The 24481-nt window shown below is 31.6% G+C and overlaps 1 protein-coding gene across 1 annotated transcript in view; it reads left to right on the forward strand.

Moving 5' to 3' along the window:
* Window positions 1-20745, forward strand: part of LOC145318161 (neural cell adhesion molecule 2-like) — a 41979-nt gene extending 21234 nt beyond the window's left edge. The window contains exons 23-34 of the mRNA XM_080159507.1: window positions 220-329; window positions 2619-2720; window positions 3528-3609; window positions 4668-4774; window positions 5485-5543; window positions 7526-7608; window positions 15924-15964; window positions 17161-17235; window positions 18054-18194; window positions 18384-18451; window positions 20056-20175; window positions 20542-20745. Of these exons, the coding sequence (XP_080015633.1) occupies window positions 220-329; window positions 2619-2720; window positions 3528-3609; window positions 4668-4774; window positions 5485-5543; window positions 7526-7608; window positions 15924-15964; window positions 17161-17235; window positions 18054-18194; window positions 18384-18451; window positions 20056-20175; window positions 20542-20656 (1103 nt within the window). The 3' untranslated portion in view covers window positions 20657-20745. The remainder of the gene's footprint in view (window positions 1-219; window positions 330-2618; window positions 2721-3527; window positions 3610-4667; window positions 4775-5484; window positions 5544-7525; window positions 7609-15923; window positions 15965-17160; window positions 17236-18053; window positions 18195-18383; window positions 18452-20055; window positions 20176-20541) is intronic.
* Window positions 20746-24481: the final 3736 nt, after the last annotated feature.

Raw genomic sequence — 24481 nt, forward strand, 5'->3', positions numbered from 1 at the left:
TTGCACTTCTCAAAATATATAACTTTGAGACAAAAAAGCTAAAAGGAAAGATAATGTTAATTATTTTTGTCACAACAATATTAATCCATTATCTAACACTGGGTTATGTCTTTTTAAGGAAGGGAGGGGGGTGATCCTATGAAATGTGGAGGTTGCTGCCACCATTATTGAAAATATGAAAAAAAGAAATATAATTAATGTTTGCAATTATCTCTGCAGGTCGGCCATACCCACCACAAGATTGTGGATACACAAATAAAACAAGTTTTATTCATATCACATGCCACCCTGGGTTTGATGGAGGGATACAGCAATCATTTATTTTACAGGTAGGGAATAAATTATTGTGGGATGCATGTAAGTTTATTCATGTTTACATTGGTAGGGACAATTGTACGAGTGCAGAGGTGGATTCTTAAAAGAAATTTGCCCCACTAATCGCTTAGTGGGGCAAAATTGTTTTTGTGAAAAATCCAACAAAATCACATTAAAAAACTACAAAAATTAAACAAAATCATAGAAGGGTTTTAAACATAAGATTATAATTAATTTATGTAGATTTTTATGTGATTTTGGAGGATTTTTCACGAAAACAATTTTGCCCCACTAAGCGATTAGTGGGGCAATTTTTTTTTAAGAATCCACCTCAGTAAGCTTTTAAATTAAATTGTTACTTTTGGTTATTAGCGCAGCAACTCTCCAAACAAATTGTGTCCTTACATCAAACTGTCAGTTAGACTAAGATATTTATTTTTGTTTACAATTCAAATTTTTGAAAATTATTTTAATTAAACATTAAATGTGTTTTTAACGAAAATCCCATTTGTGTGAATTATTGACAATTCCTTACACAAACTTACTTTACTGCTTTTACAGTGATTAAGCTTTCTATTGCTTTGTTCTTGTGTTACCCTTCTATCCTTTTGCTGCTATAGTATTAACACAGTACCTTTTCAGAATAGTTATAAGTTTCTAGTAGTATAGTTTAAATTTAGACTTTGTGTCAAAGTAAATAAAAGAAAAATTAGCTAATCGCCTAATTAAAAAGATGGGGTATAGTCCCTTCTGTAACATCGCACCATATGGGGCGATTCTTTGTATTTTTCACAGTAGCTTTTCTCCTATTTCTAGCCCCTGCGGGGGGCTCTAACCCTGTGAGGCAAGCACCTAACCCAATATAACATAACCTAACCTAAAACAAGATATTTTAAAAATACGACCAATCGCCCCTTATGGGACTATTCCCAAAAGATGTAAATTTAATTTACTCACCCCTCCCCCCTAGATGTAATTACGTACCAACTTGAATTAAGTCGACATAAAGAAGGTAAACTATAGGTCAGCACAATACTTCCAGGTTGAACATGGTGGATATGGGTAGTTTGTATGTATAAAAGTAGTAGAAACAAACAGAGGCAAACTATGTAAGTGGCAACCAAATTTTATACCAAAATACATACTTGCACATACAAATAGAAACATGTAAATATACACTCTAAAAATTGCTCACAAACATTAAACATTTGTTACGAAATTTTATATTTTACTCAAAAATGAGTTTTATTATGTGCCTGGTTTAGTTACCTTAATTTATAAAAGAAAACAGGCAAATTTTTACATTCACACCAAAAATATGGAATTACCCCCACCCCATGCGAATTTACCCGTAAAAGTTAGACCAATTATTCCAAAAATTTAAAGATAATTTTGTATTAGCTAAGACATGTTTTAGTCTATTTCGCAATGCCAACCCGAGGGGATATTGCTCTGAGAAAAAACTCTTCCATCACCAAATAATTATCCTTCAAAAAATGAACTTAGGAGTACTATTTGGCAAAGCCCTTAAATGTCAGAGGGGCCACAACATTAGTGTAATATAAAGTTTAAAGTATAGAAATACTTTTTTTACAGTATAACAAACACCCAAACTTAAATTGGCATTACTTTGATGTATGTTTGGTTTGATGTGATGAGTTTTATATATACACTAAATGTTAAATGTGCGATGACAATTTGAGTCTTTACAAGCACAACTTTATTTATTTGCAGGTAAAATTTAAACTCAAAACTTACTACGGATGAATGTGTGCAAAATGATGACAAAAATTATTATAATTGTCGACAATTGATTTGGTGTGTGTGTGTGTGTAGCCATAGTTTCTTAGTATTTTGTAGGGGAGTCATGGAGTGGGACAAGACACTTTTGTATGGCCGCGAGGGCCGGCCAGCTCATGCTCCACGCTTAAGTACAAGTTATTGATCCGCTGTCTCTTGGGAGATATCCATTATTACCTCACCCTCGCCGAGTATGACCCTCCCAAGAAAAGTCACCTTAATGAATGACGCAGAAGAGTTTGTGATAAGGGATGCAGTGATATTATGTACGTGATTATTGAGCATCTATACTACTCAATTATCTCCCTCCTGACACAACCAACGGGAAGTTGCGTGAATGTATGACAAAGTTTTATGGCTAATGTTGGCAAATGGTATTGCTCTGTTAGAAGACCTAATCCACCCGATATTTACATCGGTTTCATGTTGAAATTGAAGAATTACCACTCGAAACCTATATCTATATCAATAGAATGACCCTAATGCCAAGCCATGTATTTCAGGTGATTGAGAGTGGAACTGAAAGAATTCTGCAGAGTTTGTCTGGCAGAGAACCATCATTTCAACTTATTGATTATCATTATCCTTTTCCCATAGATATTCAGGTTAATTTAGATTTTTAAAAGTGAAGCTCTTCTATAATTAGGGTTGGTCCGTCCGTACGTCCATCAAAAACGGGTAGCTTTTTTCATTAATTTATGTTACAATTGTCCTATTAATTTAAATTTTTGCATTGTGATTCATGTAGTTTTAAGGTACGATTTAGAAAGCGTTACCAATATGTTGCATGCCCATTTTAAACATGTTAATTTTTAACTTTTTAACAGCTAATTTTTATGTGAAATAATCACCAAATTACAAAGTACAATGTTATAAGCAAGGCATCTCTATAATCAATTCCTAAAAATATAAGTATGTCCTCAAACAATATCCAATGTTTAAGCAGTTTTCAACAAATTTACCTAAAATTTTGTTTCGACTTTTATACAAATATATTCTGATTAATCAGTTCTAACACTCTATAAGTGTTAATGTTCGTTTGACCTACCATTAAGAGTTTTGCTTTCATGTATGTTGTCATCCTTGTTTTTTTTTATAATGATATGAAAAGTCTGCAAGAAAAAGATATTATTTTGTATTAGAAATTTAATGAATTATATTTATTCTTTCTTAAATAAAAACAGATAATTTATAGAAAATTAAATTAAAATTCTTAGATCAATATTTGTATGTATTTTAGGAAAAATAACCTTAAAGGCCTTTTTTTTCGTGTGATTCATAATGGCAAAAATTCTAATTTTTATGCAAAAAAATATATATAAATTGTTAGTTGCAAAGCGGCTTGCTTGTTGCTTCCACACTCTAGTAGAATATCTAAGATGTCAGAATTTTTAAAATTAAATTTTATTTAGTTAGTTGCAGTGAACAGTGCAGGACGTAGCAAACCAGTCATAGTCCTATCAGATTTAGATCCACCGCCCACCATTTTTTCAGGTAATTAAACCCTAAACGTTTTTCGGATCTACTGCAGTTCACGGTAAAATATTGCTGGTAACGAATATTGCTAAAATTCTATGAATTTTAAAGGCTGCTAGCTGCCAAACGGCTGAACGTACAGATCATACCCGCACATTTTAAGCGGTATAAGAAGGCTTACAAATAATCTAGAATAGTCAAGATCCAATGACAGGGAAAGCTTCACTGAAGAAAAAACGCGTAAAATAGGCCTTTTTCGCGCATTTCTCTGTACTGCGAGATAATTATGCATTATTGATTTATGGCTATTGCAGATTATTTGTAGGCCTTCTTATGCCGCTTAAAACAGTGTGCGGGCATGATCTGTACGTTCAGCCGTTTGGCAGCTAGCAGCCTTTGAATTCATAGATTTTTGGCAATATTCGTTAACAGCAATATTTTACCGTAAAATGCAGTAGATCCCATTTTTCTACTAAAAAAAAACTGTTATATATTACTGGGGAGTACCTATAAAGTATTCCATGAATGGCACTTTAGCCTCTTTCCAGTCTAGTTAATCTTCACACGCACACTTTTACTAATCAACAATTATCCATTATTCCAATAATCCCTAACTAATAGATTTATCATCCTAGATGATTATCAGTGTTAAGTCACTAATCATTTAATCCAATAAAACGAGTAACTGCAACTTTGAACGATATAATTTTTCATAGCAAAGTTTTATCATAAGAAATTCAGAATTTCTTTTAAGCTGACTTATTGAATAAATGTAATTAAAAAAAATAAATGCCATTTCAGTAAAGGGGTGATTACCCCCTCCTCCCCCCTCCCAAAAAAATAGCTTGGACGTCCTTGTCTCTATGATATAAAGATTACCCCCTCAAAATTTTAATTTCTAATTTTTTACCCCCTCCCCCAATAAAACGTCCTTGTGCATCCTTGATAAAACAAGTCCTCAAATAAATCAGTAAATATTAAAGAATGTACCCTAAAGTTGAAATTAATATGACACTGCTTAATGCATCAAAAAATAGTAATTTTGAACATTAACGTAATGATTAAAACTATTTTAGAGCAAAACGAGTTTGTAGACCAGGGGTATCTTATAATAGTCGGGTCAGCTCTATTTCCAATTCTGGTCGTCAGTCTTCTACTTTCCATCTATTATTGGAGACGAAGGGTGAGTAATAATAAAAATAGAATTCGTAAGTTTTGTAAGAAGCTCTTTATAGTGTCTATAAGAAAATGACGTCATACAATACAAATGACCAATATGGGTTAATACACAGACTAAATTACATATTGCAGGCCATCATACATTTTAATTGACAAATGTTACTTATAGTAGGCACTATGAAAAGCTTCGTTTTGGGATAAATCTATAATATAAAGAGGAAAAATTGTCTATACCTCTGAGGTATTTGCTGTAGGAGCTGTGCTTTTGGGGGATTAAATCCTGTGTGTCTTGCTGGTTTTAAGCAATTTTCCCTGCGGTTGGACACCCCTTCTCTACAAAATCCCTCTTTTTACATAGATATTTTTATACCCTACTTGTAGAAGCCTTATATTTTTAAGACTTGAAATTTTATATCTGTTAAAAGTAATTACTAATTATGCCTTGAACTGAAACCTAAAACTTTTCACATAGAAAACGATTAGAATGATTTTTTGTTTAGTTGCAAAAAAAAACTAGTCAAACACTATACATAGGTCAAAGTGACATTAATCATCGTCAAGTTTGCTGCTCACGCACACAAAAAAAAACAAAGATATATTGTATTTATTCGAGTTAGGATAGGTAACGTTTGTAAAGAGGATATAATCCCGTATGTGTAAATTCCATAGCTGAAATTCAATATTTTACCTGTAAAATAATAACCTTAATTTTAGGGTGGAGGCAAAAAGATTTTACTAGAAGCCTGTCCGGTAGTCAATGTTAAACAATCCAGGTAATAATTTTTATTTTTACTTTTAGATGCTTCCTCTCACATTAAGCATTGTACATTTTTTAATGATTCATTGAGAAATATGGGCTGCAGATGCTAAAAAATACTTTTTCGAGGGTCATACTGTATATTATTTGTCAGGGCTGTCAGTCGCTTGTAAGCCTCAGGGAAATTATCCTTTTACAATTTCTTTTAAAACAAGGATGACAACATCCATAAAAGCGAAGCACTGAAACGGTAGGACAAACGGACATTAACACTTGTATAGTGTCTGAACTGAATAATCAGAAAATAAAAGTATATGAGTCAAAGCAAAAATGTAAGTAAATTTGTTGAAAAACTGCTTAATATAGGATAATGTTTATGAACATATTTACATTTTTAGGACTGGATTATAGAGTTGCTTCGCTTATAATATTGTTCTTTGTTTTCCCAGGAATCAATATACCAAAAATCAGATCACATAAAAAAATTTTGTTAGAAAAGTAGATAAATCAACATGTTTAAAATGGACGCACGGACATTCTGGTAATTATTACTAAATCGTACCCAACTACTACAGGAATCATCATGAAAGTTTGAAATCGATAGGACAATTCTAACATGCCTAAATTAACGAATAAAAGCTATCTATCTCGGACGGACGTACGGACGGACGGACCCTAATTATAGAAAAGCTTCGCTTTTAAAAACAGCTGGCAGTCTAACTAAACCTGATCGAAATAAGGCAATCCCTTATTTCAAAAGGGTTTATAAAGCTAAATATCAATGTCGCCTATCTCTAACATAGCAACAGTAGAAATAAAGGGTGTGCAAAAAAATGCGGACATTTTTAAAATTGAAATTGCGCGGCTTGTGTTAATAGTAGAAAATTCTTATGCATATCGTTAGAACCGTTATGAACTCTAGTTTTTGAAAATATAAGAACGAATCCTGTGCTACGTATAGTTAGGGAGCTACGTGGTGAAATGTTCCTATTTCAATTTTTAAAATGTCCGCATTTTTTTTGCACACCCTTTAATTTTTGTACTCTTTAATTGTGACGTGGTCTTGGGCATGGATTTCAATCGAGAAGAAAAATTTATCATAAAAATAAATGGAGTGAGAAAGAATAAAATATTAAAGAAAGAATAATACCTTAAAGCAAACAAAATCAATCTTCAGATTCGATGCATACAATTTTTTTCCTGTGTTTGCTTTCATCATCTAACTTATTTTACACCAATAGTTTGATGCTGTGAGTATTGGTGCAAAAAATGGGGACAAATTTCAAATTGTTTTGGCGTGTGACGTCATACCCCCATCTCTTTTCTAGGGGGTTTCTTTCCTCCTTCCCTTTTCTTTCCCCTCACTTGTGACGTAAATAATCAGCCCCGTCAAATCAATTTGAAATTTGTCCCCATTTTTTGCACCAATACTCACAGCATCCAATAGTTTTAAATGTCGTGTTATTATCTTTTTTTAGACTTTATCTTCTAACAAACAAACAAAAATATTTAAAAGTGGAAACATTTTTTTTAAGTTTTGAACGTTTTGAACCTTATTATTTATTTAAATTATTCTAATCTTATAAAGTAATGATTTTTTTTATGTATGAAGCAAAGAATCTCTGAAATTACGGGAAAGGTTAAGTTGTGTTTTTCAATGAAGCTTAGTGTAGACCTTGGGGTGGTTTTAACCATCCATTCCACTAATTAGACCCCTAGAGGCTATAAACAGCCGCTGGTTGAAATTAGGGTTGGGCCGGATACTTTTTTGGCCGGATACCGGATAACCGGCTGATTTCCAATGCCGGATTTCCGGTTCCGGCCGGATATCTGGCCAACGTTCGATATCCGGCAAATTACCGGATATCCGGCCAGATAACCGGATAGTTTTTATATCCGGTATCCGGCCGGATATTGAAAATGGCCGGATATCCAGCCGGATAACCGGCACAACCGGATATCCGGCCCAACCCTAGTTGAAATATAAATTGCTAGTAGGACTCTTGAGCCTGGACAAGGACAAAGCAAACCAGAAGTGGACAGAACTCCGCCTTCATTCGGCACTGATGCAGATATTTTTGGTAAATTTTATTATTTCTAATTTTATCAACCTTGTATATTAAATAACTAGTGAATCGGTGGTGCAGCCACCACCTAAAAAATTATATTCTACGTTATCTCACTTCTGAATATTAACCCTATTCTTCCATTGAGCTATCCCAGACTATTAACCTTTTTTTCTTCCATTGGCCTATCCTCAACTATTAAGCTTTTTTCTTCCATTGACCTATCCCCGACCATTAATTTTCTTTTCTTCCATTGACCTATCCCCGACCAATGATAGTTTTAGTTTATAGTATTTTTCAAAACATACTCAAAATCGTAAACGATGGGTGATTTCGTAGAGAAATGTTACTGTTTTCAATATTTTCAAAATACTAAAATAACCCTAAAAATATACAAATTCCCCGATATATTCAAACGACCGGAAATTGAGACTTCACACCTCTGTTAACATTTTCATACGGAGAATGGGGTCAACTTATGCTAGATTTGGGATGTATTTGTAAAATACTACATATGTTCACATATCTTTACGGTCAAACATTGTCAGAAAATCATAAAAATTCCGGAAAATATTAACATACGAAGACGGTTTATGACCTCACTAGAATTTTATGACTTGGAATAATAGAGGTTTGGTGAATAGTTTTTTTTTTATAGCATCACGCAATCTCGTAGCCAGATTATCAAGATAGTTAATCTTAGTTCTTATTGCTAATTTCGCTTGTTTTTTTATTTCCATTTTGGCAGCATTTCATGCTTAATAAACCAACCAATCACAATTAAAGAAAAAAAGTCTCCAAAGTTGTTATTGCTAATTTATCTTTTGACTTTTCCAGTTACTTTATGTTCTGTTGTGTTTGTCAGTTCAAATAAAGAAATAGGATTTTGTAGATTTATTAATTATGTATTATTTTTTAAAAATGTTATGTAACCCCCCCCCCCCCCCAATCATATTTCTTAAAATATCTTATACGTGAGTCACACACAAAGTAGAGAAACAGGTGCATATATATTGTTAATGAATTCTGGCGTGGGGGGGGGGGGGGGGTTACAATGATGCATCAGATTCAGAAGTAGCTAATATACCAACCAAAGGTTTTTTTATAATATCTATATGTGATACTTAATTTTTCAAAATATTGCTTGACTTTGATGTATCAATGATCAGAAATAGCTATTTATTTATCTAATATACCAAACAAAATTTTTTTTTATAATAATTAATATAATATCTATATCAGTTACTTAAGTTCTCAAATTTAAAATATAGCTTGAATTTTCTAAAGAATAATTCTTTCAACATTTCTGTACGAACACCTTGGCTGACCGTAATATCATGTTACCAGTTACTTACCACCACCCCCCCCCCCCCATATTCCGAGGGTTAATCCCCATAAATCATACATTTAAATAAATACAGGAGACTTTATAATAATAATACTCGAGTCCCCTCCCTCCTCTTTACTACTTACTAGTAATATAAATAAAGACATCTTCTTAGCTTTAACTTTACCAATTCCGAGCCTAACCAAGGAGAGCGCAAAATCTGTCGGACGACACGAAACAAACAGACCAATGAGAGTTCGAGTTGGGTGGGTTAGCGTTGCAACTATATAATATTTACTTATAATTTTGATTATACTTATACATTTATGCTTATGTTAATGTTTGATTGTACTACCATTTCGCTTTTATGGATGTTGTGATCCTTGTTGATATAATTAAACCTTAAAAATATTCCTCACCCCCCCCCCCCTTCATATTCATATTTGACTTGCAACTTTGGATGGAAGGAAATAATACCCTTTAGGATTTAACTTTCATTTGACCTATACTGAACTCCCCCCCCCCCCCCCATCTCTTTTAGCAAAAGTTGACCGATGATCATTCATCATATATCATACATCATAATAGGGGGAGGGGAGGGATCTTTTACTTACAACGAGACTTAAATAAATATAAGAAGAGTATTTGTAGTAATTGTAGTAAAAAAAGGGGTAAATTTGTGTATTAATATTAGCGATGTACATCAATTTATCGGCCATTGTCTTATCAATTTAGATCTCTGATCAATATCCTTGTCAACATGCAATTTTATTGGTTTATATCGACTACAAGAAGAGAAAAATGTAGGTTGCAATATTCCCTCACTTTTGTTGGTCGGGATGGAAGGGAAGGGGTAAAGAAGAGGAATGGGGGAGATATAAATTTTAGCCCGCCGAATAGTTCACTTTTTAATAGAACATAAAAATCTGATGTAATGTCCAAGTAATTATAAATCCATTTTAAAGTCGATACTATCCCAAAAAAGGACCACTGCACTGTTAAGGACATTTGATAATTAATGACACAAGTTCTCAAAGTTTTATTAATAAGTTTTTTTACTCGTAGGTTAACAAAATTGAATTGTGATTGGTAGGGTCCGAACTTGTAGTGCCCAATCTTTTCAACCAATGTTTTATATTGTATAGATTTTTATTTATAATTTTTGGTGATGTACATCAATGCAAAGTCCATTTTCTAATCCCCTCAGATTCCTGGGTATGAACCATAGATTATTTGTGTGTGTGTCCATTCCATTTTAGAGGCGCTACTACAACGGAAATATTATTACTTGGATGCTGCATGATATTTTCATGTATTCTGATAAAGTGAAACTCATAGCTGGCTAAAATAACCATACCCCCCACCCCCCAATCTACCCACTCCCCTTCTACTAGATGAACTAATGAACAATAAACGAGTTCTATGTTAGCAAGCTAAATTAACTACAAATTTTCTTTCTCAATATATCCATGTATATTTCATATTATTTCATTGTTTGTCCATTTTTAAAAACCCGGAAGGCAAGTAGGGATTGAATGGACTGTAAAGTGTAAATTATACTGGTACCCAACCTTTTATAATCACGTTTTCTCATTCGTTTGATTGGACTTATAACTGTATTATTTTTGACAAAATCATACGTCATTTTTTTGTAAAATTGTTAAATACAGAATACTGTTTAAAGGACATACCTAACCGTAATTGACGGACATACCGACTCTAATCATAGAAAAGCTCTGCTTTATTAAAAGTAAGGTTTCCAGTTCGACCCCTTGCTCAAATCAAAACCTCAACTTCTTTTCTATTTTAAGAGTCGGTCTGTACGTCTGTAACAGTTAGCTCTTTTCGTTATTAGAATGTCCGTATGTCCATTTCAAACATGTTGATTTTCAAGTTTTTCAACATCAAATTTTTATGCATTATAATTATCTGAATGATATGATTTTTGGAATACAGATTCCTAGAACAACAATGTATAATGTTATTCAGTTCTGACACTCTACAGGTGTTAATGTTTGTTTGTCCTACTATTTCAGAGCTTCCCTTTCATGGATGTTGTCATTCTGTTTTTATAACTTTTATAAATGCTCATATTAAAATTAAAATTTAGAAAGCGTAACAACTCTGTAATGGTTACCAGAATGTCCGTACAACTATTTTAAACATGTTGATTTTTTTATTTTATTACATACAAAATGATATTTTATTTTTCTAAAAAAATAGCTGTTTTAATGCATACAAAAATTATTGCATGAGAATACTGAAGGGGTTGGAAAGACAAAAGTATAAGTAGAGATTCTATATATAACATATCTCCGCCCATTTCCCTATCCAATTTAAATTTTAGCTAACAAAAAATAGCTATTTGTTCTGAACGGACGGAACGATCCTAATCATAGAAAGCTTCGCTTAAAAAAAAGCTTATTATATAAGTTTTACAAGCAGAGAATCAATACAAAACAAACAGATTCTATTTAAAAAAAAAGATTAATTTTGCAGATTTGTAATTGATTGCTTTCTACCTATTCCCTAGAAAGGTCCAGGTCATGCTCTAACTAAGGATCTCACTAACCACTGAACCAATGAACAATAAAGCTTCTTAATTAAGTGAAAAGTTAAATTTTGTTTCTTTTAACTTTTAAAACTGCTCATATTTAAACATATCAAGTTCCTATTGTAAAGATTTATGGGAAGGGGTGTTAATTATATCTACTGCTGTTAAAAACAAAGCTTTTCTATAATTGGGGTTGGTTTCACGTCTGTCCGTCTGTACATCTAGAACCGATAGATTAAGAAAGTGGAACAACTTTATAATATTAACTTATAATTCTGTTTATACTTATACATTTATATTCTGATTATTCAGTTTTGACAATCTACAAGTGTTATTGTTTGTTTGTACTACTGATTCGCTTTTATGGATGTTGTCATCCTTGTTGATAAACCCTCCGATTTCCTTTATTTGGCTAAAGTTAAACAGAGTTGCCCCCCCCCCCCATATCCAATTGAATATGATTTACTACTATTTTCTGCCAAAATAAAAGTAAAAGGTAAAACATGGACAATAATAGTTATTTCTTTCATTGTATTATAAACGGCTTTCTGCGGATATAGAATGTACAATTATAAGATTAAAACCAGTTTTTTTAGCCCCGAGGTGCCGAAGAAAAAAACTAATTCTATATTCTAATCTCCCTCCCCCTCCCTATAAAAAAAGTTGCTCTTAAGAATTCATTTGTAGTTCAGGAAGGGAGCAGAGAAAATAAGAACGGCTTGTTTTTTTCCTATGCCTTGTAAAGTAAATCATATTCAATTGAATATGGGGGGGGGGGGGTAAAAAACCCTGTGAACACACCCCACCCCCCATAATCCTATACAATAGGAAGTTTAAATATGAGCATTTATAGAAACAACAAGGATGACAACATCCATAAAAGCGAAGCGCTGAACTGGTAGGACAAACGGACATTAACACTTGTATAGTGTCAAAATTGAATAATCAGATTATAAATGTATAAGAGTCGATGCAAAATTGATTATAGAGTTGCTACGCTTTCTAAATCTTACCTAATTACTGCAGGAATCATCATGCAAAGTTTGTAATCGATAGGACAATTCTAACATGCCTAAATTAACAAAAAAAGCTATCCGTTACGGACGGACGTACGGAGTGACGGACGGACGTATGGACGGACCGACCCTAAATATAGAAAAGCTTCGCTTTTAAAAATTAACTTTTATGTGAGACAATGTTAGATATACCTTTGTAAGAATGTGTTTCTAAGGACTAATTTTTAAAAGCGAAGCTTTTCTATAATCAAGGCCGCTCCGTCCTTTACTGATATCTCTTATCATAATTTTCTTTTCTATAATTGGGGTTGGTTGCACGTCCGTCCGTCTGTACATCTGGAACAGATAGATTTTTTAGAATTTAGGCATGTTAGTATTGTTCTATTGTACAATTTAGAAAGCATAGCAACTCTATAATATTCACTTATAATTTAGTTTTCACTTAAACATTTATATTCTGATTATTCAGTTATAACAACAGACAAAATACAAGTGTTAATGTTTGTTTGTACTACTATTTTGCTTTTAAGGAAGTTGTCATACTTGTTTTTTATCTCTCATTTGATTCTTAATCCTCTCCCTCTCCCATATGTTGACCCGTTTATTAAGATGGATAGAGTTTAACTTAAAGTCAAGAAAATAAAACATTATGATAACCTGTTTTACCCCATCCCTTATCCTCTACCCCACTTTTGCTTTCATTACAAAATTCTTCCATCCTAACTTAACAACGCTACTCAATACTGTGGCTCACCAAATTTACACATAAGGTGACGTTAACATGGGAAATACATATAATTAATTATGAAAATAATATATCCAAGTGCGTCTGTCGATAAAAAGAGAAAGACACAATAAATCATTTAGCTCTTTATTTTTAATTTTTTAAGTTTAAAAATATTGTACTCGGCTATTCCTTGGCCGATTTAGGCTTTTAATCATATCCTGGCCGAGACAAATTTAGACCGTTGACTAATCAAAAATCGGTTCAGTTAGAGGGATACCCAACGTCTCAATTTATTGCTACCAAAAGTCTTATAACTACGTTGCAATTATATAAAAACCCGTAAATTGAGTTTAATCAAAGGAGTATACTACATATTTCAATCACGCCCCCATCCCGTGATACAGCGTGGAATTAATTTGTCATCGACCATTAAGATGAACTGTTAAAGAGGGGGGGGGGGGGGGGGGGTGGAGTATTATCATAAGAACCTCATAAAAAGGAGGGAAATTTTAACTGAAGATAAATTTTTTTCTGCAGTGCCGTTACTTTACAAATACGAACTGTAAAATTACAAGTCAAACAAGATAAAGTGGTTCTTTGACAATCACTATTTAATCTGGACAACATTTTGCTTCAGTAAACAATGTTTATACTTTATAATGACGTGCATATTAAGTAAATATTAAGTAAAAAAACCTTTCAGTGTTAAAAATCTTATCTATTATACAAATTTTATATCTATTTAAATTTTTTTCATGTATATTTCAACAAAAAAAAAATTTGCTAGAAATTTTTTTTTGTAATATGCGAAGGTTCCGTGATCATATGAACAGGCTATTTTATTTGAGAAATCCACTATTTTTTAAAAAACTCAAATTGCCCAATAAAATTAAACGGTCTAGCTAAGTTTTTGAAAGGGATAATTAGTGATTTACAACGATATCCTGGCCGTATGAAAATGTATAGCTATTTCAATATTTATCAAATACCTATTTAACCCCTTTCTTTCACACGTTTAACCCCCAGTATGAAAATGAGGGAATTTAGCAATATTTGGCACCAATTTTAATATTTTGAAGCCGTAAATTAGTTTTTGAAACTAACGATATGACTGTCCCCGACTATTAATTTTCTTTATTTCCATTGACCTATCCCCGACTATCAATTTTCTTTTCTTCCATTGACCTATCCCCGACTATTAATTTTCTTTTCTTCCATTGACCTATCCCCGACTATTAATCATTTTTCTTCTATTGACCTATTAATCGCAAATATAAGTATTAAACTAGTGAATCGGTGGTGCAGGCACCACCTAAAAAATTATATTCTACGTTATCTCTCTTCTGAATATTAATATTAATATTAATATTGACCTATCCCCGACTATAAACCTTTTTTTCTTCCATTGACCTATCCCCAACCATTAACCTTTTTTTTTCTTCCATTGAGCTATCCCTGTATATTAACCTTTTTTTCTTCCATTGACCTATCCCAAACTATTAAACTTTTTTCTTCCATTGACCTATCCCCGACTATTAATTTTCTTTTCTTCTATTGACCTATCCCCGACTATTAACCTTCTTTCATTGACCTATCCCTAAATATTAACTTTTTTTTCCATTGAGCTATCCCCGAATTTTAACTTTTTTTCTTCCATTGACCTATCCCCGAATATTAACTTTTTTCTTCCATTGACCTATCCCCGACTATTAATCATTTTTCTTCCATTGACCTATCCCCGACTATTAATCTTATTTCTTCCATTGACCTATCCCCGACTATTAATCTTATTTCTTCCAATGACCTATCCCCGACTATTAATCTTATTTCTTCTATTAAACTATGCCTCAATCTCTCTCTCTCTCTCCGAACCGTACTACAAATCAAGTTACTCATAAAGATTACTACGACTTTTATAGTTTCGTTTATTCATCATTTTTTAAAGATTTAATGTCCCTCTCTCTCACTTCCCTTTTCTTCCATCTTTATTTTAATTTCATTATCTTTATTTAAAACCGTATTTATAATTTTGTCTCTCTTTCTTTAAAATATTTTAGGGTCCTAATGTTTTTTGTTTAAAATTATCGTCCTGAAAGGGTTAAACTATTTAGCTAAATGTTAAATTTTAGTTTAATATCTGAACACATTCGGGCACGTCGCTAGTATCATATTACATTAAAACTTAGTTTTCCTTGATTTACTATATTATAAACTTCAATTTTCTATTTTATGAATAGAAATTTAATACTTCAATATAATTTGAATAGCAACATGAAATAAAAAATTTAATTTATTCTTCATAGAGTAAAATAATGGGTCTTATCATTCTGGTCATTGAGAGTTTATTATTGATTATTGAACCAGTATGAGTTTTTAACATCTGACCTTTGGAAAACTTGCGCTCGTTTATAGACATTTATTTCCTATATAGATCTGTCATGGATCTTGATGCAATACAGCAGGCCGTTTTGTAAATGTTAAAAATTGGAAGATTTCATTAAATAAAAGTAATCGCAAATATAATTATTAAATAAGTTTATTGTTTATCCTTTAAGATTATGCTAAACTTATGATAAAAACTTAAAACATTACCTTTGACCATTTTTTTTCTTAGCCCTGGAATTAATCTCATATTTTTTTCATTTTACTTTCTGCAGAAAGCTATCTATAATGCGATACGATATTTAACTAAATATTATATTTTAGAAGACCTGAGAAAGCTTGACTCTCCTATACCCACAAGACAGGTAAGCTTATACAACAATATTTTTTCAACATATAATTATCTTTTTTTTATTTTAAAAAAGCGACTAACAAAGTTTCGAAAGGTGTTTATACCTTACTGCAGCTGGATTTCTATAAGTATAAAGATCACATTTGCTGCCAAATCACTGTAAAACGTAAAAACTCAGCTGGTGAAAATTTTTTTGTGTATAAAAAAATAAATTGTTGCAATATGTTGACTATATGGTTCCAGGACAAACCAAGGAGTTACAAACGTCGAAGTGTCAAAATATTAAGTTAATTAATCATTTATATACAGGTTAGGTTAGGTTAAGATATGACTAACCCTAACTGTACAGGATATTATACGTTGAAGGTCAAGTTTACCAAAAATTCTGTTAAACATGTAGATAACATGTTTATATCATAAATATATGTTCTTGAAATATGCTAAATTTATTGGAATTTTTAGAAAGAGAAAAAAATATTTTATGGAAGCGAAGATTTTCTTAATAATTCAAATATTTTTAGTTTTATCAATATCTGGTAATATTTTGCATGCTGACGTAACTAAATAAAGATTATTGTTTTTATTTTTTTGTGTTTATCATTAAGAACCTAGTGAAAGTGTCTAACTTTTTATCTTTGTGACGTAACAAAAATCCATCTCTTTTTTAGGGGTTTCCGTTCCCACCTCCCCTCTCATCCTTCGATTTTTGTTACGTCACAAAGATAAAAAGTTAGACACTGCTACTAGGTTCATCATTAACTTTAAATTATGCTAAATTGGTTTAAAAAATTCCAAGAAGAAAAGAAAAAAGTATCAAATAAATTTAAACTTTCATATTTAAAAACTAACTTTCTAATATCAAATCGATAAGATACATAATTTTCAAAGCAATTCTGTTCGTTTAGTGTAATCAAATAAAAATTCTCGCCTTAAGACGGTTTCCTTCATATTGCATCTAGACCACAAACGTACTTTTGTTCTTTTTGAGAATTATTTTGTATGCTTATTTATTTATGTTAGGTTATGTTAAGTTAGGTAAGTTACTGCAGTGTTAGAGCCCCCCGCGCCCACAGGGGCTAGAAATAAGTTGTTGTTTTTTTTAATAAAAATAATGGGAGAGGGATCACAGTAGTTAAGAAAAATGTTTGAGTGAAAGCACCGGTCTCAAAAACTGACCTCTTTAAATCTTGATTATGATATAATCTTTAGATTGAAACAAAACCAATTTTGAAGAAAAGATTAGAAGATGAAAATGGAGATTCCTCAGCCTCTTACCAGAAACAGGTATAATATCATTTCTGCAGCGAAGCTTTTCTACAATTAGGTTCGGTATGTCCGTAAATAACAGATAGCACTTATTGTTAATTTAGACATGTTAAGATTGTTCTATAGATTTCAAACTTGGCACGATGATTCCAGCAACAACAGATAGGTATAATTTAGTATGAGTAGCAACTCAATAAATAATTCCAGTCCGTATGTACGTTCTTACATGATGATTTGTAAATACAAATTTTTACATGATAATGATCTTTTCCTATTCCTTTGATTAATGGAATATGGATCACTAGAAAGATTAGGTAAAATATAAAAAGCTAAGCATCTCCATAACCAAATCCTAAAATGTTAGTATGTCCATATTAGGTTTCCTGTATTTATGTACTTTGGTGATGGATTTATACAGAATTTTCATTTAGGCTTCTAAATAATATTAGATATTAAATGCGGTTTTACTCTTCATTTGTTAGTCTTATGTCTGTACGTCTGATTTGTTCAGCTACTCTTATATGTCATCCATGTTTAAATGTAAGAAATCAAGTTGAAAAGTAGTAAAATAAAATGAAACGTAAATTTACATTCACTTTCTTACAGGGATCGGAAGCCTCACGTAAGCCGCGCATAAGCCTCAGTTTTAAACCTGCTTGTGAGCAGAAAAAAAAATTTCAGAAAAAAGGATTGTCTGCTAAAGAGCCGTTTTATACATCCAGCTGAATTTTACAGTGATAAAATCACGATTTCACTGAGGCTTACACGCGGCTTACGTGAGGCTTCCGATCCCTGCTTTCTTATCACATGGATATTATTATTATTTAAAAATGAAGGAGCTACGGGTTGGACAAGAGGGCTCTGGTCTGATGGTCGGCTACTCTAACCCACTAAGTCCATCACCAAACAATGCAGCAGCAGTGGCACAAAACCCCGCCAACATGCTGGCGGCTCAACAACAAGCTTATTCACACCAGGTAATAAACATAAGGGTATGACAAGGGAAGAAAATAGCCTAAAACCTCCCAGAACTTTCCCTAAAGAGAAAAAATTCAATCAATTGAGTAATTATAGAAATCTACAGACAAAAAACCTTACTGCTTTATATAATCAGATAGATTTTAACATTTTTTTCATTTTGCTATCTATAATATTATCTATTTTAGAGTCTGCGAAGAATTCTACCTGTCCACAGTGTAAGGTCACCACCTCAATATCATCAAACTATACAGAGGTAAATATTCTACCTGTGTCCACTATTTTAGGACTCCACCTCAATATCAACAAACTATACACAGGTAAATATTCTACCTGTGTCCACTATGTTAGGACTCCACCTCAATATCATCAAACTATACATAGGTAAATTTTCTACCTGTGTCCATTATGTTAGGACTCCACCTCAATATCATCAAACTATACAGAGGTAAATATTCTACCTGTGTCCACTATGTTAGGACTCCACCTCAATATCATCAAACTATACAGAGGTAAATATTCTACCTGTGTCCACTATGTTAGGACTGTACCTCAATATCATCAAACTATACATAGGTATATATTTTACCTGCTTTCCCTATGTTAAGACTCCACCTCAATATCATCAAACTATACACTGGTAAATATTCTACCTGTGTCCACTATGTTAGGACTCCGCCTCAATATCATCAAACTATACAGAGGCAAATATTCTACCTGTGTCCACTATGTTAGGACTCAACCTCAATATCATCAAACTATACAGAGGTAAATATTCTACCTGTATTCACAATGTTAGAACTCCACCTCAATATCATCAAACTATACAGAGGTAAATATTCTACCTGTGTCCACTATGTTAGAACTCCACCTCAATATCATCAAACTATACAGAGGTAAATATTCTACCTGTGTCCACTATGTTAGGACTCCACCTTAATATCATCAAACTATACATAGGTAAATATTCTACCTGTGTCCACTATGTTAGGATTCCACCTCAATATCATCAAACTATACACAGGTAAATATTCTACTGTGTCCACTATGTTAGGACTCCACCTCAATATCATCAAACTATACAGAGGTAAATATTCTACCTGTGTCTACTATGTTAGGACTCCACCTCAATATCATCAAACTATACATAGGTATATATTCTACCTGTGTCCACTATGTTAGGACTCCACCTCAATATCATCAAACTATACATAGGTAAATATTCTACCTGTGTCCACAATGTTAGGACTCCACCTCCATATCATCAAACTATACAGAGGTAAATATTCTACCTGTGTCCACTATGTTAGGACTCCACCTCAATATCATCAAACTATACAGAGGTAAATATTCTACCTGTGTCCACTATGTTAGGACTACGCCTCAATATCATCAAACTATACTGAGGCAAATATTCTACCTGTGTCCACTATGTTAGGACTCCACCTCAATATCATCAAACTATACAGAGGTAAATATTCTACCTGTGTCCACTATGTTAGGACTCCACCTCAATATCATCAAACTATACACAGGTAAATATTATACCTGTGTCCACTATGTTAGGACTCCACCTCAATATCATCAAACTATACAGAGGCAAATATTCTACCTGTGTCCACTTTGTTAGGACTTCACCTAAATATCATCAAACTATACACAGGTAAATATTCTACCTGTGTCCACTATGTTAGGACTCCGCCTCAATATCATCAAACTATACAGAGGCAAATATTCTACCTGTGTCCACTTTGTTAGGACTTCACCTAAATATCATCAAACTATACAGAGGTAAATATTCTACCTGTGTCCACTATGTTAGGACTCCTCCTCAATATAATCAAACATATATTTTAACAGGGATGGTAGCTGGATGGAGCGGCCCGGTATAATGAGATTGCCAGAAACGCAGGAAATCAGACCCTCAACTTCAGCTTATGGTACTATTCCAAGAAATATATCTATTAATTCTAACTATAGGTAAGTTTATTTTAACTGTGTTGCTGGAACCGATAATGTTTCTTGTAGGGATCTAAAGGGGTAAGATAGTAGGCGCTAAAATGATGTACATCCCATGTTAAGACAAAAACTACATTTTCTCTGCTGTTGATAAAAATCATTAGTATAAAAGATGCAATAAAATATACCCAAAATTTTTAAGATAATGGTTCTAATTACGGTTATTCATTATTTTTACTAGTTTCCGTTTCCGAGCATTTCATAGTTTGTAAAAAAAATTTACTATGATACGATGCGAAACAGGATTTTTTGGTATAGCTCAGAACCAGTTATAATCCAGCGGATATTAATCGGTTTGGAAAACATACTGGAACTATATTATTACAGATCATTGCGGCCAATGCGAATGGACCAGGGAAATAGTTTCGACAGTTCTAGCAGCACAAATAATATTCAGTGGTACTCCAGATATCCAACTAATATTCCTGAAAGTAATATTTAGAATTAACAATATTTATAACATTATACAAGGACAACTATGTTTATAAAATGCGTAGAAGATACAAGCTAGCAATATTTAGAACGAAGAAAGACAGAACAATAAAAGTATAGTAATGATTTTAAAGGCAATGAGTAACACAATCACTACTATTTTTATATAAATTGATTGATAATTATGTTTAATTCTAATAATGAGTGTGTACTGGTCTGAATAGCAGTTTCCTGCCCTTGCTTATTGATATAAGTACACAGTAAATACAGGTTTAATAAATTTGTCCGACAGTTAGACAGACAAACATGGTTATAGAGAGTCTGTGCTGCTATTATATTATGGATTTATTCTTTGATCCAACTTACATATCAAATAATTAAAATTTGCATTTCAAAAACTTAAAATTAGTGAATTTGTGTTATTATTAAACATAGAATTTTAACCTATTTGTTATCTATATGAATTCTAGTGATTGTTTAAGTTTTTTTTATTAGAAATGTTATTTTAAATAATGATGATGAAACCTTTACACACCTTTAAATTCATATTTTATTCCTAACAGCTCAAATGTAATTAAATTTTCGAAAGAAGTTGTATCAACTTTTTTGCTTTTTATTTAAGATAGCTAGCCGGTCCTTTCAGTAAGTAGTAGATGTAAAATTTTTCATAGAATTCAGATATGCAATCGGTTTTTTTGTAGACCTCTTATTTTTTAAGTAATTTAAGTTTTTTAAAAAAATAATTAAGTCGGTTTTAAGGTACTAAAACGCAACAAAATAAAAGAAGAAAATAGCCAGTATAAACAAAAATAGTAAGATCTTTAATTTGACACCTTACTTTTAAAATTCTGTTGAGTAATTGTTGAAAAAATCTATTTTTTTAACCTCGGTTTAATCAAAACATTAAACCTAAATATTTTCTCATACAGACATAAAAAATATGGGTTCATATATACCATTAGAATGAGAAAAATAATATGAATCCATTGTAAGCAAAATTGAAAAAGTTTTAAAAAATTGTAATAAAAAATATTTAGAAAAAATAAAAAAGTTATTTTAAGAATTGTAACTACTAAACTAGCCAATCACAAATCGCAAAAATTGACGAATCGGGAAGCTTAATCTATAAAATTAACCTATAGAATTGCCAGAAAAAAAGGAGAACGTTCATACAATATATACAATAGATACTACAATAAATATAGTGATATTAAAGAACATGTTAAGAATGAAAAATTATGAACAAATATGCATCAGTCTGTTTATAAACTTCAAAACAATGCAGTTAAAAATACATTATTGTTTCTTGTGTTTAAAAAATATCTGCTACATTGCATTGTCTTTTGTTTAGGTTTTGTTCAGGTTTGGTTCAAGCTAACCCTTTAAAGCCGAAAATTATGATTCTTAAAATAAACTTATTTTTTTTTATTATAGTTTTATAAAACTTTTTCAATTTTGCTTAGAATAGATTCGTAATATTTTTCTGATTCTAAAGGTATATATGAACCCATGTTTTTTATGTCTGTTTGAGAAAATATTTAGGTCTAAAGTTTTTATTAAACCGAGGTTAAAAAAATAGATTTTTTCAATAATTACTCAACAGAATTTTAAAAGTAAGGTGTCAAATTAAAGATCTTACTATTTTTGTTCATACTGGCCATTTTCTTCTTTTATTTTGTTGCGTTTTAGTACCTTAAAACCGACTTAATTATTTTTTTTAAAAACTTAAATTACTTAAAAAATAAGAGGTCTACAAAAAAAACGATTGCATATCTGAATTCTATGAAAAATTTTACATCTACTACTTACTGAAAGGACCGGCTAGCTATCTTAAATAAAAAGCAAAAAAGTTGATACAACTTCTTTCAGCAAAAAATGTAATTATCAGCCAAGCTACATTAAAAGACACTTTGATAGGTCTGTCTACAAATAACATAATAAAGAAGGGGCAATTTTGTTTATCATTATTGGGGATGTATATTGATTTATCGTCCATTGTCTTATCACTTTAAAGGGATAAGACAATAGCTAATTGATTAATGTACATCCCATATGTTTATACTTCTGTAGATTACGATTAGTGGTTGAATCGTTATGACACTCAACTTAATAAATCAATACATCAAAATTTTTAAAAATCCCCAAAGTTATTAAGCCAATGAATAAGAAAACTTTATTATAAAACTTTAAGGACTTGTGTAATAAACAGTCCAGTGTCCCCTTCCTCCCTGGTTTGTCCCCCTTAAATCTAGAGTTTTTGAAAAACTATAATGTTAAAATTAAATTAAATCTATAAAATTACAATTGAAGTACCATTCTAAAGTTTTATTTAGAACTCAAACAAACGAACATAAAATAGAAGATTACCTAATTAAAATAATTCTAAAATATGAAAATTTTACAAATACCCAGATTTTTTGTCCTTTTTCGTATGCGAAGCTACTCTACAACCTTATCTTGTTATCATTCACATAATTTTCAAAAATATGAACCTAAATCACTTAGATGCCATTTACTTTTTTGGTCTTTTATTTATAAGATGCCTCAATACCTTAATAAAAAATTTGCTGCTATCGAACGTGGTTGTTTTAATGAATTTAAGAATATATGTATCAACATTTAATAATAATACCCTAAATAAAGTTGTCATAAATAAAATATAAGTATTTTCTTTGTTTCTTTTGATTTTAGTGTTTAAAAAAGACAAATTATTACATAATAATCATTAATAACCCGAATAAAAAATGTCCAATTCTATTTGTATTTATTATTATGTTGTATTAAGAACCTGTAATATTGTACATATCTATTATTAATTAATATATCATTTTTGAACATGAATGTAGCGCTTTTTTAAAAGTTAAAAAGTATAAAACAAGGACAATAGTTTCCATAGGTAGTTTTGTTAAGAAAGTTTACATATGTAATGTTACCCAAATCGTTAATGCATTTTTTTGCATTTTAGATCTTTAAGTATTCCCTTTAAATTAAAATTGTATTTTTAAAAGCGAAGCTTTTCTATAATTAGGGTCGGTCCGTCAAATTTTGCATGGTGATTCCTTTAGTAGTTAGGTACGATTTAGAAAGCGTAGCAACTCTATAATCATTACCAAAATGTCCGTACGTCCATTTTAAACATGTTGATTTTTTTACTTTTTTAAATAGCTTTTTTCGTTAATTTAGGCATGTTAGAATTGTCCTATCGATTTTAAATTTTGCATGGTGATTCCTGTAATAGTTAGGTACGAGTTAGAAAGCGTAGCAACTCTATAATCATTACCAGAATGTCCGTACGTCCAATTTAAACATGTTGATTTTTTTTACATTTTTAACAACAAATTTGTATGTGACCTAATTATCCGATTGGTCTGATTTTTGGTATACTGATTCCTAGGACAACAAAGTACAATATTAAAGGCGAAGCAACTCTATAATCAAGTCCTAAAACTGTAAGTATGTCCATAATCATTATCCTGTATCAAGCAGTTTTTCAACAAATTTACTTACAATTTTGCTTTGACTCTTATACATTCGCACTCTAATTAATTAGTTCTGACATTATACAAGTGTTAATGTCTGTTTGTCCTACCCTTTCAGAGCTTCGCTTTTATGGATGTTGTCATCCTTGTTTTTTATAATCTTCTTTGCAAGGTGGAACAACATAAATATTGAGACTAGTATAAAGCTTTTTCCTAAAAGCTCATTTAATCCGATAAATATATTAAGCGACAAAAAGACAATCGTTCATACAGACTGACGGCGAATCTATTCTTAATATAGAGATTTTGTAGATTGTATCTTTAAATATTTGTTCTTTTCGAGTAAGGTCTGTACA

This window comes from Acartia tonsa, chromosome 4 (assembly GCF_053477335.1).
Source record: "Acartia tonsa isolate MP-2025a chromosome 4, ASM5347733v1, whole genome shotgun sequence".
Classification (NCBI taxonomy): Eukaryota; Metazoa; Arthropoda; class Copepoda; order Calanoida; family Acartiidae; genus Acartia; species Acartia tonsa.